Below are 16,791 nucleotides of genomic sequence, written 5' to 3' on the forward strand. Positions count from 1 at the left end.
CCCTGCACAATACTACGTAATTTTAAAATATCATTCCATAAAGGAGACTTCACTCTTTTATCTCCTGTATAAGAATATTTCTCAATAATGATATCTTTCCAAGTGCCTACTTCCTTATTATCATAAAATCGAAATAGCCATTTTGCCAAAAGAGAAGTATTCATTCTATGAAGATCTAATACCCCAAGTCCCCCTTGACACTTGCTCTTACAAACCTTATCCCAAGCAATTAGTGATGGTTTTTTCCTAACTGTGTTCCCACCAAACCATAAAAATTTACGTCTAATCCTATCAATTTTATACCTAACCTTACTTGGCATTTTATATAATGAAAGCCAATATAAGGGGATAGCTGAAACCACAGAATTTAATAAAGTTACCTTCCCTCCCATTGACATCAATTTGCCTTTCCATGTTTGTAATCGTTTTTCAATTTTCTCAATCAAAGGCAACCATTCACTCTCACTTAATTTTTTCCAATGTAAAGGAACACCTAAGTACATAATAGGTAATTTAACTAGTTTACATCCTAATAGGCTAGCAAGGGCTTGACCCTGTTCCTCACCAATATTCAAAGGTACCATCTCACTTTTATCAAAGTTTATTTTCAAACCTGATAAATTCTCGAAACCTAACAGTAACCACCTAAGCACGATAATCATTTTCCTATCAGCTTTCAAAAAAAGTAATGTATCATCCGCAAAATGTAAATTAAGGATATTGCCATTATTAACAAAGTTTCCTAATCCTTGTATCAAACCTGCCCGTTGAGCTCGGAATAGAATTTTGTTTAAAACATCAGCGATAAGATTAAATAGAAGGGGTGAAAGAGGATCCCCTTGGCGTAAACCCCTTTTACAATGAAAATAATCTCCTAATTCTCCATTTAAATTTATACAAGATTTACCACTATGCAAAAGAAGTGAAATCCAAGAAATAAATTTATCGCCAAACCCTCTCATGTGTAAAACCTCTAACAAAAAATCCCAATGGACCCGGTCGTATGCCTTTTCAAAATCCAATTTAAATAATACCCCTTGTTCCTTGTTTGATCTAACATTATGTAACACTTCATTCGCCACAACAATATTATCCATTATTAATCTACCCTTAATGAATGCTGTTTGGGATGAATCAATCAAATCATCTATGCATAAAGAAAGTCTATCAGTTAAGCATTTGGTAATGATTTTCATACTACAATTTATTAAACTTATTGGTCTAAAATTCCTAACTTCTATTGCATTATCTTTTTTGGGTATTAAACAAATTGAAGCCATATTAATCTTTTCCAAATCCAATTGGTTATTGTAAAAAGCCTCTACTAATTTCATAAAATCATGTTTAATATCTTCCCAAAAAGTTTGGTAAAATAAAAAAGAGAAGCCATCAGGACCCGGTGCCTTTGATGGATTACATGAAAAAACCGTTTTTGTAATCTCCTCTAGTGTAAAAGGGGCTTCAAGAGCCTGCTTTTGAACAGTAGTCAAATTTTTTGAGTCAGTCCACAAAGGCTGAACCGACACTCTCCTAATTGTAGTAGTTCCTAACAGATCTTGGAAAAAAAGAGTTATATGCTTCCTAATTAATCGGAAATCATGTACTAAAACACCATCTATCATAAGGGCAAAAATAGAATTTTTCTTTTTCCTAATAGAAGCTTGGATGTGAAAATACTTGGTATTAGCATCACCTTCAAGAAACCACTTGGTTTTAGCCCTACTCTGCCAATAAACTTCCTCATCCCTAAATAATTGTTTCAATTCTATTTGACATTCCTGCCACTGTTGCTGATCCAAGTCATCTAAAGAATCTAATTCAGCTTGACGTTCATAGCTATCTAATTTAGTTAACAATTGAGTTTTAACTCTCCGTTGAGAAGCCCTAAGATTATTATTCCAACCCCGTAATTTCTGCCTCATAAATTGAAGCTTTAAACGCCAACTATTACCTAAATCGTGAGTTAGAGAAAATGAATTCCACCATTGTATTAGCAAATCAGAAAATCCCTCTTGGTGTAGCCAATCTTTCTCAAACCTGATAGATTTATTCCCAACAAATGAAATGGCTTGTGTACTGACTATGATCGGATTATGATCAGATTGTATCCTAGGTAAAGAATATGCCCCTGAATTAGGAAAATGTGCATTCCAACTAGTAGAACATAGAAACCTATCTAATAAAGCTTTAGAATTTGAAAAAACAGACCTAGCCCAAGTATAGCATCTATCATTCAACCTCAATTCCATTAATTCAAGATCTGAAATACAATTATTAAACCTATTACTCAACACATAATTGTATGTTCTGCCAACTTTTTCACTTCTTCTCCTAATTAGATTAAAATCCCCACAAATCATCACTGCATCAGGTCCTAACTGACAAATATCTTTGAGTTCATGTAAAAAATTACCTCGTAAATTTGAATTAGTAGGTCCATATACAATAGAAAAAATCCACTCAAAAGAGTCAACTTTATTTTTTAAAAGAATTGAGATAGAAAAATCTTTGACCCAAACCGACTTTACCTCAAATAAATCATCATTAACACCTAATAAAATCCCCCCTGAACTGCCTACTGACGGCTTATAATGCCAAGAATTAATTCGTGTACTTAGAGTACTAAGAAACCGGGAAGAATACACTTCTAATTTAGTTTCTTGAACCCCAACAATATCTATCTTATTTGTAAGTAAAATATCTTTTAAAATGCGTTTAGCAAGAGGATTTCCTAATCCCCGAATGTTCCAACTTAAAATTCTACTCATTATTTAAACTATCTAAACCCTCAGAATTCTCTAACATAACTCGGGAACTTATATCAATCGTTGAATCCCCCAAAGCCTGTTGTTGGACTAGCAAATCAGACATCACTGTTTCAAATCGCTCTTTATTAAAACTCCGTAAATAATGAATAACAATCAATTTAGCATCATAACATTCCCCTAATTTAAAACCAGCAATCTCATAAAGCTGAATCAGCTCATCATCTGTAAAGTCCACAAAAGGGAAATCATCGAAAAAATTAAAAGTACCTGGTCCAGCGGAAGGTTGTCTGCCTCCTCTGCCTCTACGGCCCCCTCTACCACGACCACGTCGGATGAAAACCTGTTGTACTTGGCCACCTCGTTGTCGTGTACTATGGTGTGTCGCCTCTGGAATAACCATGAGTGGTATGGCAGTTGCTGTTGATTGCATAACCGCCGCAGGTTGAATTTCCGTAACCTCTGGAATCTCAGTTGAACCCCCTTCATTTATCAGTACTTCGTCAAGTAAAGCCTCCTCTGTAGTAGCATCAGCCACTGTTGACTGCATTATTGTCGAGTTATTTGACTTCATCTCAGTTGTCTTATCTAACCCCTTAGCATCCTGTCCACCAGTGAGCTTCTCCTTCAGCCGAGTGCTCTGTCTCGGTTCCGGCTGAACTGGTGGCAGTACTACGGCAAGCTGCATGGCACCCTCCTTACCACTAACAGCTTTTGAAGACTCCCCCAACAGCACCACGTTCCTCTCCACATGTATCATGTCTTTACATAAAGGTACACCAACCGTACCAACCCTCTTATCCTTCTGTGGTTCCCCACCAGGACTTGTAGTAGTTAGAGGGGCAGCCTGTTTCTTCTCTTGAGAACTAATTACCGTCTTGCTACAAACATCTGTCGAAGACTCCTCAACCAACTCTACTGTTCGCTCCCCATGTGGCCTATCAGCACCTAACACCGAAAAAGGATTACTATCCAATAGATCCTCATCTTCGTCTTCATTGATCTCCTGCCGTTCAACAAGCATAACACCCTTACCTTTCCCTTTCACTTCCTCGACCTTCTGCCTCTCACCCTCCTCAACCTGCCGCTCACCAATCACTATCCCATGAATATCTGCAACTTGTTTGTTTTCCGAGACAATTTGTTTGTGCTAATTTAAAATCATACGACATTTTTTTTGCGAATATCTGCAACTTGAATGTATTTACAACACTGAAGGCCTGAAGCTTTTAATCAATATTTCAAGGTTTATTTTAGTTATAAAAATCACCAAAAACTGATACCTATTCTTAAATATCATTAATCACATGGTCATACAATTTATTTCTGCTAATTTTAAAATGAAACATCATTTTTTTTTTTGCAAAAATATACTAATAGAATGCATTTAGAGTACATTGTGTTCGTCTGTTAATGATTTTATATTTAATGGCTTCATTCAACTTATGAGATCACAGTAACAGGTAGTTATTATCCAGATGTTATCAACAATCTGTTGAAACAATTTATTTTTGCTAAGAGATTTTCTTTAATACTCAAGTTTATAGAGAAGATATTTTTTTTTAAAAAAAATTGATTTTGGCCATCCTATAAGTCAACAATAATAATTGAAAAAATAAATATAATCAGTTAGCACATTTTTTTTCCTCAACAAAGCTTATAGTTTGGATTGTGATAATTTAAAAATTATTGAAGTATTTCTTCTAACAATTAAATAGAATTACACAATCCAAATATCACAACTCAAATTATTGATTTTCAATTATAAGCTTTGATATCACACACTCTAAGGTTATAATTTGGTACACTAATTTTTGAATAGTGGCAAACATTTGTAAAACTTTTCAATGTAAATATTTAGAATGAAAACTAATATTGTTGCAAAGTAATGTTGAATTATGATGAATAAATGATTGTTTGTTGCCACCTGCTCATTAGTACAAGATCAGATGTAGTTAGCTTCATTGCCTAGGGTGTTCGGCAAGAGTCACAAGCTTAAAATTTAAGCTGCACTAAGGAGCACCCGTTCGGTAATAAAGTTGAAGAATCATTTTCTTAAGAAGACTTTAAGCTTGGCAAATTGCTTAAACCATGTAGAACTATGACTTAAGATCTTGGGCAAGCTTAAGAAAAGTGGGTAAAAGGAGCACTAAGAAAATAATTTTAAACTTAATAAAGGAGCACTCATTCGGTGAGCTTAAAAGCACTAAGGAGCACTAAGGAACACTAATTAAGGAGCTCTAAGCCATGGTTGCCGAGCACTAAGTAGACTCAGTTGGGACTTGTCGCCATGTTAATTGTAGGTACTCAGTACTGACGGTACTAAGTTAAATGATTTTAATTTCACGGTAATTGGTTTTATTGGTCAATTTAATCCAGTAGAAAGATGGCAGAGTGATGAGTATTTTACACGCGTATTTTAAGGAGTATTTTAATACTTTTTTTCGCTTTCAATTTATACCCAATGCTCAATTGTTGATCGGTTGCAAGCATACAATTTTTCAGAGTAGTATCGGGGTTGAATACAAGAACAAGGGAAAACAATAATAATTACTAGTCTAATTTAAATTCTAGAATAGTGTAGAATAGTAAATTGAGGGTTTTGTTCGCAAATCGCTGGTTGCGACAGTGTTTTGGGCTCAATGCCCGAAGATAATTGATTGTGAACTAAAATATAAAATAATAAAAGGTTGTTTGGGACAAGGTATATATGGAAGGTCTAGGGGCTTCGGCTCGAATTCACATCCTCTCCAATACCTGATAAGGGAATCTTTTACAATTACTAGATCTGAACTGTACTTTTTAACTTGGCACGAATCTCAAAGCCCAAAAATGGGGCCCCCTACAATGACCCGAATCCCAAGCCGGTTGAGATTTAATCTCAAACCGTAAAGTAAGTGATCCTCTGCAATAATTGTACAATACCTGAGCCGATACAGGTTCGGCTCGGCTCACTAACTGAATTAGCTAGCTAGTCTACCTACTTGGTTTATCAATTATATTCATGTTTGTGTAATTGTGGTTTCTAGTATAAATGTCATGTTAAGAGGTTTCACGATTAGTTTATCACCAATTGACAACTTGTCTTAACCGGATTAGACTTCACGTTTAGTTTATCGTCACAATTTGTTCAAGATGTTGGTTTGACTAATCAACCCACTCTCGACTACTGACACTTCGATTGTAGCTTGATACCCCTAATCTATCGTCTAGACTTCACGGCTAGCTTATTGCCATAGACTATTAACTATTGTGCTTGTGGTCCGGGTTGGCATAGAACTAGGATGGAACTAATACCAATTCCTAAGGTCAATTTCTTGCTACTATACTCGGTATCAAGTACCAATAGAACCCCATTTCAACTAAAACGAGATAGTCTCATGTACACGAATATTAATTCACAAGAATAATAAAACAAGCACAAACAATCACAATACAATTTATAAATAACCAAATAAGGTAGATTTAAACCAATTCATCAAGTTTATGAGCCATTGCCCTTAGAAGGAGGATTAGCCTCTCAATATAGCAGCACAAACTACTATGAAAAACAGGGAATACATCTCAATAACAGAAATAGAAAGATTAAACCAATTCTACTTAATCTTCTTGCCGCTCTTGAGAGTTCTTCACGATCCACCGACCTTCTGTGCCTTGTTTCCTTGAGAGATATAGAGAGATGGAGAAAGAACATTGGTAGAGAGAGGGCTAGAATGGCCCTAAGGCCAAACCTAGATCTGTTGGGAGCTCTCCTGGGTGTTTTATGGTGTTTATGAGCATTTATGAAGGAGCCAAGCAAATCGGGAAACAAATCCCCTCATTAATGTGCAGGGTTAGCAGTCTTCAAAGCTGATGGCTGTCTTCTAGGGTCGGTATATACTCACCACTTCATAATTTGAATAAACTTGTAACATGGAAATTGTGGATCTCTTTTTTTTTTTTTCTGAAATTTTCAAGCTTTAATTCACTTAAATCGGAACTCGTATGACCAAATGCCGGCCAAAATACGAACAGTGTGTAAAACTGGAATCTGTAGTGGCGGGCCGCGAGCTGAGAATCTCTCAGCCAGGAGCGTGTAAAACTGGAATCTGCAGTGTGTAAAACTGGAATCTCTCAGTCAGTAACGTTTTTACAGCTGTTTTTATGTTTCTAAAGGGGTGGCGGCCCGCCAGGTCCCTAAATTATTGTTTTTTTTTCCTGAATTTGCATTTCTAGTAACTGCCAAGTGGCGGCCCGTCAGAGGGGAGTCACAGCCCACCAGGTATTTCGCGGGGCGTCAGTTGAAGGTTGTGGGGCATCAAACTCTTATTTCATAATTGAAAACATGAATGTCAAAATAAAACCATTAGATGTGATCTATGTTATTTTTTAATATATGCTCATAAAAATTTATCACATTTCAATTGTGTTTAATTTCTATGTGAATCAATAAGTTAAAAAATCAACGTCTAGAAATTATCCACATCAATACATTTTTACAACCTTCCGATGACAAACAAAATAAAGTTGGAATGTTATAATTTTTTACATGTGCATATATAAAATGATGTAAACTATATCTAACAATTTTATTTTGACTTTAAAATTTTAAATTTTGAGTTATTAAAGTTTTTAAAAGATGAAGGTATGATGGAGGCAAAAAAAATAGAGACATTTGAATCCTCCTCTCTATAATTTGATAAAAATAATGTATTATGTGCGACTTTGCATATGGCAGCAGTTTGAATTAAAAAAAAAAAAAAAAAGAGTCCGGTGTTAACTTGCAAGCAAAACAATGAAAAGGACATTCATTTATAGTAAGGACTTTGCTATTATCTCTGAAGTTATATCCAAGTTAAAATCAAAATATGCTTGCTTTGCTATTATTAAAGGACACCATTTTATTTATTTAAAATTCTGAGTGCTAACAGTTAACTTCATCTGTCTTTATGTTATTCTGTAGATAATATGTGTCTATTATCTAAAATTATTAAATGATTGTCTATTGAAATACTTCGACAATTTGCTATCAGAAGGGATTTTCTATGAATATACATTTAGCACTATGCATGATGCAACTCAGTTCAGAATTACACAACATGTTTCATTGCCTTTACTATGCCAAAGGTTACAAGTCTTTTTGTATAAATGATTGTCCTTAATGAATATAAAAATAACAAGGATATTTTGAATAAGAACAAACTGTTTTCAGCCTAACATAAACAGTTTGTATTCAATTCAAAATAATGCTACAGTTAGATTAATTATACATAAGATATTTCATTAACTGATATACATTTCGTTTTGTACTGATATGCCAATAGATATTTGAACTGAATATTTTAGAAGGTTATAAATCAGGGGGTTTCATCGAAAATTTTGCAATTTCCGATGCCATTTGTTTGTCAAATCAAGCAACTCAAGTTTTCCCTCTTGGGCAATTTTTTTTTAGGGAAAATTAGATCCATGTCACTCCAAAATAGTTAATTTAGAAAAATGCCACCTCAAAGTTTTTCTTTTGCTAAATGCCACTCCAAATCTCATATATTAAGAAAAATGCCACCTTATACAAATTATTATACATTTGTATTAAAAAATAAACATAATATATTGAAGTTAATGAAATAACCTTGATCCAAATTTCTTTTTCTTCTTACAAACGCGATTTTAACAGAAATGAAGCTATGAACTAAAGAGCAAAATTAACGCCTCTACCCTAAACCCTCTGATTCCATTGATAATGGTATGGTTACATGAGTTTTGTAACAAATATAAAAACAAATGTAAAAGCTCAAACATCTGAGCACGAGGAAGCAGCAAAGAGAAAACTAAAATTGATAAAAATAGCTAAAATGGGAGTAGGAATTTTGTAGAAGACTCCTGGTTCGGTTTTTCTTTTCCTCACAGCACCTTGCTTTATCAGAACTGCACATGTACCAGTTTGAGATGCTTCTACCAGTACCGAATTCTTTATACCAGTACCATAATTTTTGTTGAGTTTATTGTCTGCACTGTACTTCCCTCTTGTCAGTTGAAACAGATAGCGTACTGTACTTCCCTCTTGTTGAGTTTCTTTGTACCAGTACCGACTGGGAGGAGAGGCTCGACAGAACTTCTTTTCGACTGGGAAGAGAGGAGACAAAGAGAGGATGCACAAATGGAAAGAACAACGGGTGAGGGTTTTATTATACTATTTAACCATTTCTTTTGGATCGGATCGGACCCATTAAGGGTGTAGAAATGAAAAGGTGAGGGTATTTTTGGAATATACAAAAATACTACTCAAAATACAACATATTATGTTTATTTTTTATTACAAATGTATAATAATTTGTATAGGGTGGCATTTTTTTTAATATATGAGATTTGGAGTGGCATTTAGCAAAAGAAAAATTTTGGAGTGACATTTTTCTAAATTCACCATTTTGAGATGGCATGGATCTAATTTCCCCTTTTTTTTAACTATCATAAACCATTAAAACTTGATAAAATTAAAAGGGTACAAATACATGCCGTGACGTGTTTGGCTGCTGAATAGTGCCTCCTCTTCTTGCTTCAGTGATACTCCAACTATTTGCTTGACTAGTCTCCTGATTTGCAAGCAGTGATAATTCAACACTAATAGCGTTAGCTGAGTTGATCAATCTTCAATCACAGTCATAAATCCGCTATACTCCGGTTTCAGGCGATATTAATTTGGTGAGCTTAACTCCAAAACCCATCAAATTTGTTTCAAATGACGAATCCGAACCGTTGAAACCCGCCCACCTAACGAGTGATGAGTCTACATGTGAAAATTTTAAATATTCGAATTAATTTAGTATAAAGTCAAGCGGTCAAAAAACGTTCAAAAAATGAATGCACTAAAATTAATTTATTAACCTTCTAATTTTGACCAATTGACTTTATACTAAACTAAGAGTAGAACTAGGGTGCTCTTAAGCTCACCAAAAAGTTTTGGTGAGCTTAACTCTAAAACTCATCAAATCGATTTCAAATGATGAATCCGAACCGTTGAAACCCGCCTACCTTACGTGTGATGCATCTACATGTGAAATTTTTAAATATTCAAATTAATTTAGTATAAAGTCAAGCGGACAAAATTAGAAGGTTAATAAATTAATTTTAGTGCATTCATTTTTTGAACGTTTTTTGACCGCTTGACTTTATACTAAATTAATTCGAATGTTTAAAAATTTCACATGTAGATGCATCACACGTAAGGTAGGCGGGTTTCAACGGTTTGGATTCGTCATTTGAAATTGATTTGATGAGTTTTAGAGTTAAGCTCACCAAAACTTTGGTGAGCTTAAGAGCACCCTAGTTCTACTCCTCATATATATGTGTGTGTGTGTGTGTGTGGTGTTAGTTTGTAATAATCTAGAAGTCAATAATACGATAATTTATCATAAAGCTTTGTTCATGAATTGGATGATTAATATCATTTTGTTGCCTTGAGTATTATTGAATTTATGGATCATTTCGAGTTCATGACTGAAATTGTGAAACTCCATAATATAGATGATATATACTCTTAATCTTAAAAGGTCACTAACCAAGGTAATTAGCAGGAACACTAATTACCGCTATAAGGTTAGTATGTGGATTAAAAGATGGTTAAGTTTTACAAACCATTTGACACGAGATGTCATTTTAATCACATAGATACATGTTCTAGGAACATGGTATTTGACAGACCCCGAATGAGACATTAAATAGAATTGTGTTCGTGTCATTAATGTTTCTCATTCAGTGTCACGTTCTAAAGTATGAGGTATTTATCGTTCCCACTAAGAAATATATATGTGTGAGTGTTATCTAACACTGTCCGTAAAAAGCAGTCATAACGGTAGCATTTCGATATATATAGCTTAGCTGAGGAAGTGATAGTCTGCCAAGAATACTACTTGTCCCTCGTATCTCTATACGAGTTATAGCATCACTGGGCCCCTTGATAGAGTAAGATTATCAGCGCGCGGTATAATTACAAGAGTAATTATATTTGATAATCTGCTCAAGATCAAGAAAAGATTCAGTTAGCAAGGATGACACACATCTACCTTGAAACTGATCTGATAGCTATGAGACAGAAGAACAGACACAAGTAAATTGTTTACTGGATCGTGATATTGTACAGTACAGCATCATCTGTGTAATTGGATGGTCATGATGTGTTGCCAGACGCCACCCATGATTATAGAAGTTAAAACAGTTTTAACTTTATTTACCAACATAACACAGATCCTATTGGGTCACACCATATAGGAGTTAATCGGAGAATCTTATTTTGATTGATTATAAATTGGTTATGATCAATGATAAGATGGTTATAATTAATTATACGTGTTATAATTAAATTATAAATGTTATGTAAAAATAACAAGCAAAAACATTGGTTAATTTATAAACGTGTATGACACGTTGTATAAAAGTTAACCGGTTAATTTATAAATGTGCAGGACACATTGTATAAATTATCGAAACAACAACCGCAAGAAAAATATATATAATTATTCAGAATAATTATACGAATATTATTTGTGTTCGGGCCGAGGGCGTTCGAGTCTTTTCAGATTCGTCCTTATCCGCATGACATGTCATCGATCCTATCCAGATGACACGTCATCAATACCGAAACAAATAACCGAAAGAAAAATATATATATAATTGTTCAGAATAATTATACGAATATTATTTGTGTTCGGGCCGAGGGCATTCGGGTCTTTTCAGATTCGAGCTTATCCGCATGACACGTCATTGATCCTATCCAGATGACATGTCAACAATCCTATCTACAAGGGCAAAATGATCATTTCACACCTATGCCACCTTGCATGTGTAGAAGCATGGAGAAGGATGTGGAAGGGTGTGGAAGGGGTATTTTGGTCATTTCACATATAAAAGGATGAGGTGTCAATGACATATCTTGTAAATAGGCCGAACTTGGAGGGCATTTTGGTCTTTTGCAACCAAATCTAAACACTATAAATAGGGGTGGAGGGGTAGAGAGAAAAAGATATATTCACATATATACATATGCATATTCACATATATACATATGCACATTCACATGTATCTTTTCGTGCAGAAACGAATCGGTATTTTCTCTCTTTCCCGGTTTCTCTCCCAAATAGTGTTTCGGTTGAGAAAAGAAAGTTATACGTAGTTGACGTATAATCTTGCGGGTTGTTGTGGAGAATATTTATGGGATTGATGAATAGTGTTTTACCGAATTTCGCGGTATGTCAGTTTTGCATATTGATGAAACTGAGCAACCGAAAATTCGTGATTACGGGTTTTCGTCTTATTCCCATGAATAGTGTTTTTGCATAATTCCGCGGTTTACGGTATTTCTGGCAGAAGAAATAAACCGCTCTCCGGTTAGTCCTGGTGGATTACCGATAGAAGTATCACACGTGTGATACTCCGAGTCGACTCCTTCCCTGGTGAGGCTCTACTCGCTCGGTCTGCATTCCAACTGTGATTTGGAAACAAGGTATAAATATGTTATATTAATCTATTTAATTTGTAAGTAGATTAAAGTTTTAGAAATCAATCATGGAGTAGATCTGTAAAAAGGATTAAAAGGGTCCTTGCAATGAAAGACTTCAGAAGGAACTCTGCTTTGGTCTTTCCGGCATATCCCTTTTAATTCACGGCTTGAGTTAGAAGTAAAAATTTTTGTTTTACGTTCTTTCCGCAGCTTAAGCCTAAAAGGGTTTTGGTTACCGCAAAACCCCAAAAGTGGTATCCAGAAAACCCTACATGTGGGTGTGTGTGTGTGTGTGTGTGTGCGATGGGCTACGCTACTCCATGGAGTAAAACGCGTTTGTATTCCACGTCGTATTTTTATTTTGAAAATCCAAACGACCGATCCGAACAGTTAGATGTGATCTCCATATTGAAATGTGTATGGAGACCAAATTTTATATTTTTTGGAAATTGTTTACTATTTATTAAGCATTTTTCAAAATTTCTGTTTTGCTGTGAACAATAAAAAACAGTAAAATTTTCTAGACCATCGGATCAGCAATTTTCAAAAATGCTTAATAAACAGTAAAAAAATGTAAAATTTGGTCTCCAAGCACATTTCAATATAGAGATCACATCTAACAGTTTGGATCGGTCGTTTGGATTTTTAAAATAAAAATATAGCGGCGTAGAGCACCAACTCATTTTACTCCATGGAGTAACGTAGCCCATCCCTATATATATATATGAGGAGAGATCAAGTTACAACAATTTTTGAGTTACAACAAGTTACAACAAGCATTTCCTATATTTTCAAAGTCCAAATCGTCGATCCAAACCATTAGATGTGATATCTATAATAAATTGTATTTGGAGACCAAATTTTACATTTTTTGGAATTTTTTTTACTATTTATTAAGATAGGTACAAAATTCAATGGTTTGAATTTGACTAGTTTTTTTACCCATCTTAATAAATAGTAAAAAAATTCCAAAAAATATAAAATTTGCTCTCCAAGCACATTTTATAGTAGAGATCACATCTAACGGTTTGGATTGACGATTTGGATTTTGAAAATGTAGAAAATGCTTGTTGTAACTTGTTGTAACTCAAAAATGATTGTAACTTGATCCCTCCTCTCTCTCTCTCTCTCTCTCTATATATATATATATATATATATATATATTAGTAATTAATGCAATTAATGCACGTAATATTGTTTTGAAATTATCAAATAAACCAGTAAACCAGTCAACCAGTCAACCAGTCGACTAGTCCAATTATTGAAGAGTTTGTCTTCTGGTAAATCTATTCCCCAGCTTCAGACCACAAATTATACACGTGCTTGGACTAGTTGACTGGTTGTATCATTTTTCTAACGATTGCACTTTTTTCCGCTGTTGTCCTTATCAGTAATTGGACAGATCAAAGAGAGCACATATGATCCATCAATAATTGCATCGTATGTTTGTGATTCAGGTTTAAAGTATAGACCTTTCAAACTTGCAAGGAATTATTTTAACCAGCTGCTCTCCTCTCAGTTGCCCCACTTCATGGCCTCACCTCCACAAACCAAAGCAATTGCTATGAACATTGAGAAAACAAATTCCCCAGCTGAGGCAACTATGCCGAAGAAACCTCCCAGGAACAAATATGCCATAGCTTGCGCTCTTCTTGCCTCCATGACCTCCGTCCTATTAGGCTATGGTTAGTCAATTTCATTTTTTCTCTTAATTTTTTTTAAGTAAACATTTTCTCACTTAATTATAAGTTATATAAATTATGTTGCCTTTCCAGTTCCAAAATGGACAAGAAAATTGGTGACAAATATAGATACCACATGAGATAGAATGAAGTCTCAGCCCAACCATAAGAAATTTAGGCCTATTGGTGACAAAATATAGATAACTCACTTTAAGATTCGTGCAAACTTATATTGAGTAATTTGGATTTAATTTCCTTTTAAAAGATGGATCTAATCTGATTTTGTCAGTTACCCGATCTGAATTCACAAAAGTAGAGAAAATAAGGAATAATTTAGGCAGATTCTTGGACAGTGATGGGATTGTAAGATTTCCTAATTTGACAATTTTGTATCTTTCTTGAACGCGTTTGATTATATTTTGTTAATTCAAGTTTACTAAACACTTAGTTAATTAAACAGTTAGTGACATTAATTACCAATTGAATTCTGGTCTTCTCTATCTTGATTAATTTTACAGTATATATTGCCACTGGACAAACGAACAATTAATTTTCTATTTCACCGTAGAAATTTCAGGCAAAGGATTTGAAAAAGTACACATTATTTTAGTCGTGATCATATCTGCCGACGTCACCAGCATTTGTGTAAAGAAAATTAGGCGTTAACTTTGTATGTAAAATAGCCTAGTTCTTTTCTAACAAGTTAATATTTATGTTCCTTGTCTCATTCCAGATATTGCAGTGATGAGTGGAGCTCAGATATACATTCAGAAGAACCTCCATGTTACTGATACTCAGATTGAGATTTTAGCCGGAATCATCAACCTTTACTCACTGATCGGATCGTTGGCAGCCGGAAGGACATCTGACTGGATTGGAAGGCGTTATACTATGGTCCTAGCAGCTGCCATCTTTTTTGCCGGTGCTCTTATAATGGGCCTTGCCCCCAATTATGCTATTCTCATGCTCGGCCGTTTCGTGACAGGAATAGGTGTCGGCTATGCCCTAATGATTGCTCCAGTTTTTACTACTGAGTTATCGCCCGCATCCGTCCGTGGATGCCTTACCTCCTTCCCGGAAGTTTTCATTAACTTTGGTGTACTACTTGGTTATGTTGCTAATTTTGCATTTTCCAAGCTTCCTATCAATCTCAATTGGAGGTTGATGCTTCTTGCTGGTGCAATACCACCTGTGTTTCTGGCTGCTGGTGTGCTTGCCATGCCAGAATCACCACGCTGGCTTGTCATGCAAGGCCGACTAAACGAGGCCAAGCGTGTGTTGTCCAAAACCTCAGATTCAACTGAGGAGGCTGAACAACGGCTAATTGACATTAAACATACTCTAGGTATACCAGACGACTGTACGGATGATGAATCAGTTCCCATGGTAAAACGGAGCAGCGGACAAGGAGTCTGGAAAGAACTATTAATACGTCCAACACCATCAGTTCGGCGAATTGTCATCGCAGCTCTTGGTTTACAGTTCTTCCAACAGGCATCAGGCATTGACTCGGTGGTCTTGTACAGTCCCAGAGTGTTTGAGAAAGCAGGGATCAAGTCCGATAACAACTCACTCGGCGCTACAGTCGCTGTAGGTTTCTGCAAAACAGCGTTTGTTCTCGTATCCGTATTCTTCGTTGATCGGGTTGGACGACGACGCCTTTTACTTGCCAGTTCAGCTGGAATGATCATCTCGCTTCTCATACTTGGATCCAGCTTGAGAATTGTCGACCATTACCCACACAAGAAATGGGCAGGGGCGCTTAGCATTACAACAGTGCTAACTTTTGCATCTTCTTTCGCTATAGGTTATGGGCCACTCGCCTGGGTTTACAGCTCGGAGATATTGCCTCTGAGACTCCGGGCTCAGGGGGCAAGCATGGGGACCGCGGTGAATAGAATCATGAGTGGGGTGGTCACAATGAGTTTCATATCTCTGTACAAAGCAATCACCATATCTGGGACTTTTTATCTATATGCTGGTGTTGCTACGCTAGGGGCCATATTTATCTATTTTTTTCTTCCTGAGACGAGGGGAAGGAATTTGGAGGACATGGAAGTGTTGTTTAAAAAATTGACCGATAAGAATGTAGTCAAGCAAGATGAAGAGGTTGCATCAGTATCGGTTGGAAATGGAATGGAGAAGAGAGAGTCAGGAGAGTTAGATGTTGCTGCTAAGTGATAGTGAGTTGCTGGCTGTTTAAAAATCATAAGAATTATAAGCTCTGTTAGATAAGTTATATATACTGTTATCCATTATGTACGCTATATATTGAAATTACTGTGATACTCAATCTTCTCTTATGATCATAAGATTTCATATTAATTAACTAATTTCCATTGGAGGTCAAGTAAGTTTTACAAGATTAAATTCAGAAGTTTTTATTTGAATCCTCAGTTAGAATAACTGATAAAGATACATGTGAGAATTTTTTTGATCATCTGTACTATAATTGGAAGAGTTTGAAAAGTAATGACACTAATATTGAGATTGTAAGGTAGATAGATGAGCAGAAAATGAATTTCTTTATTTCATTTCTACATTTGCTCTGTTACACCTCCCTGTATTTATAAGTATAACTATAAGGGAGCTTTAATTCATAACAGACTATCTAACCACTAACTAATTATGGTTTAGGGTCCTAATTACAACTGTTTCAGTGAGTCAAACTTTAACTGCTGACTTATCAAATAGTTTGTCTTCTTGTAAAAAATCTATTCCCCAATTTCAGACCTCAAATTTTTCCACATGCTTGGACAAGTATCATTTTTCTACAACAATTCCAAAAGTTTCCGGAGCTGTCCTTATCAGAAATTTTTTTGATAGAACAAAGTGAGCACATATGATCCATCAATCATTGCATTTTATGTTT

The 16,791-nt window shown here is 35.3% G+C and overlaps 1 protein-coding gene across 1 annotated transcript; it reads left to right on the plus strand.

The window, feature by feature from the left end:
* The first annotated feature begins 13,690 nt into the window (after positions 1-13,690).
* LOC144575351 (polyol transporter 5-like) lies at positions 13,691-16,212 on the plus strand. The gene is made up of 2 exons (XM_078325445.1): positions 13,691-13,922; positions 14,653-16,212. The coding sequence occupies exons 1-2, from the start codon at positions 13,769-13,771 to the stop codon at positions 16,098-16,100; spliced, it is 1,602 nt and encodes a 533-aa protein (XP_078181571.1). The 5' UTR covers positions 13,691-13,768; the 3' UTR covers positions 16,101-16,212.
* Positions 16,213-16,791: the final 579 nt, after the last annotated feature.

This window comes from Carex rostrata, chromosome 24 (genome assembly GCF_964058835.1).
Source record: "Carex rostrata chromosome 24, lpCarRost1.2, whole genome shotgun sequence".
Taxonomy (NCBI): domain Eukaryota; kingdom Viridiplantae; phylum Streptophyta; class Magnoliopsida; order Poales; family Cyperaceae; genus Carex; species Carex rostrata.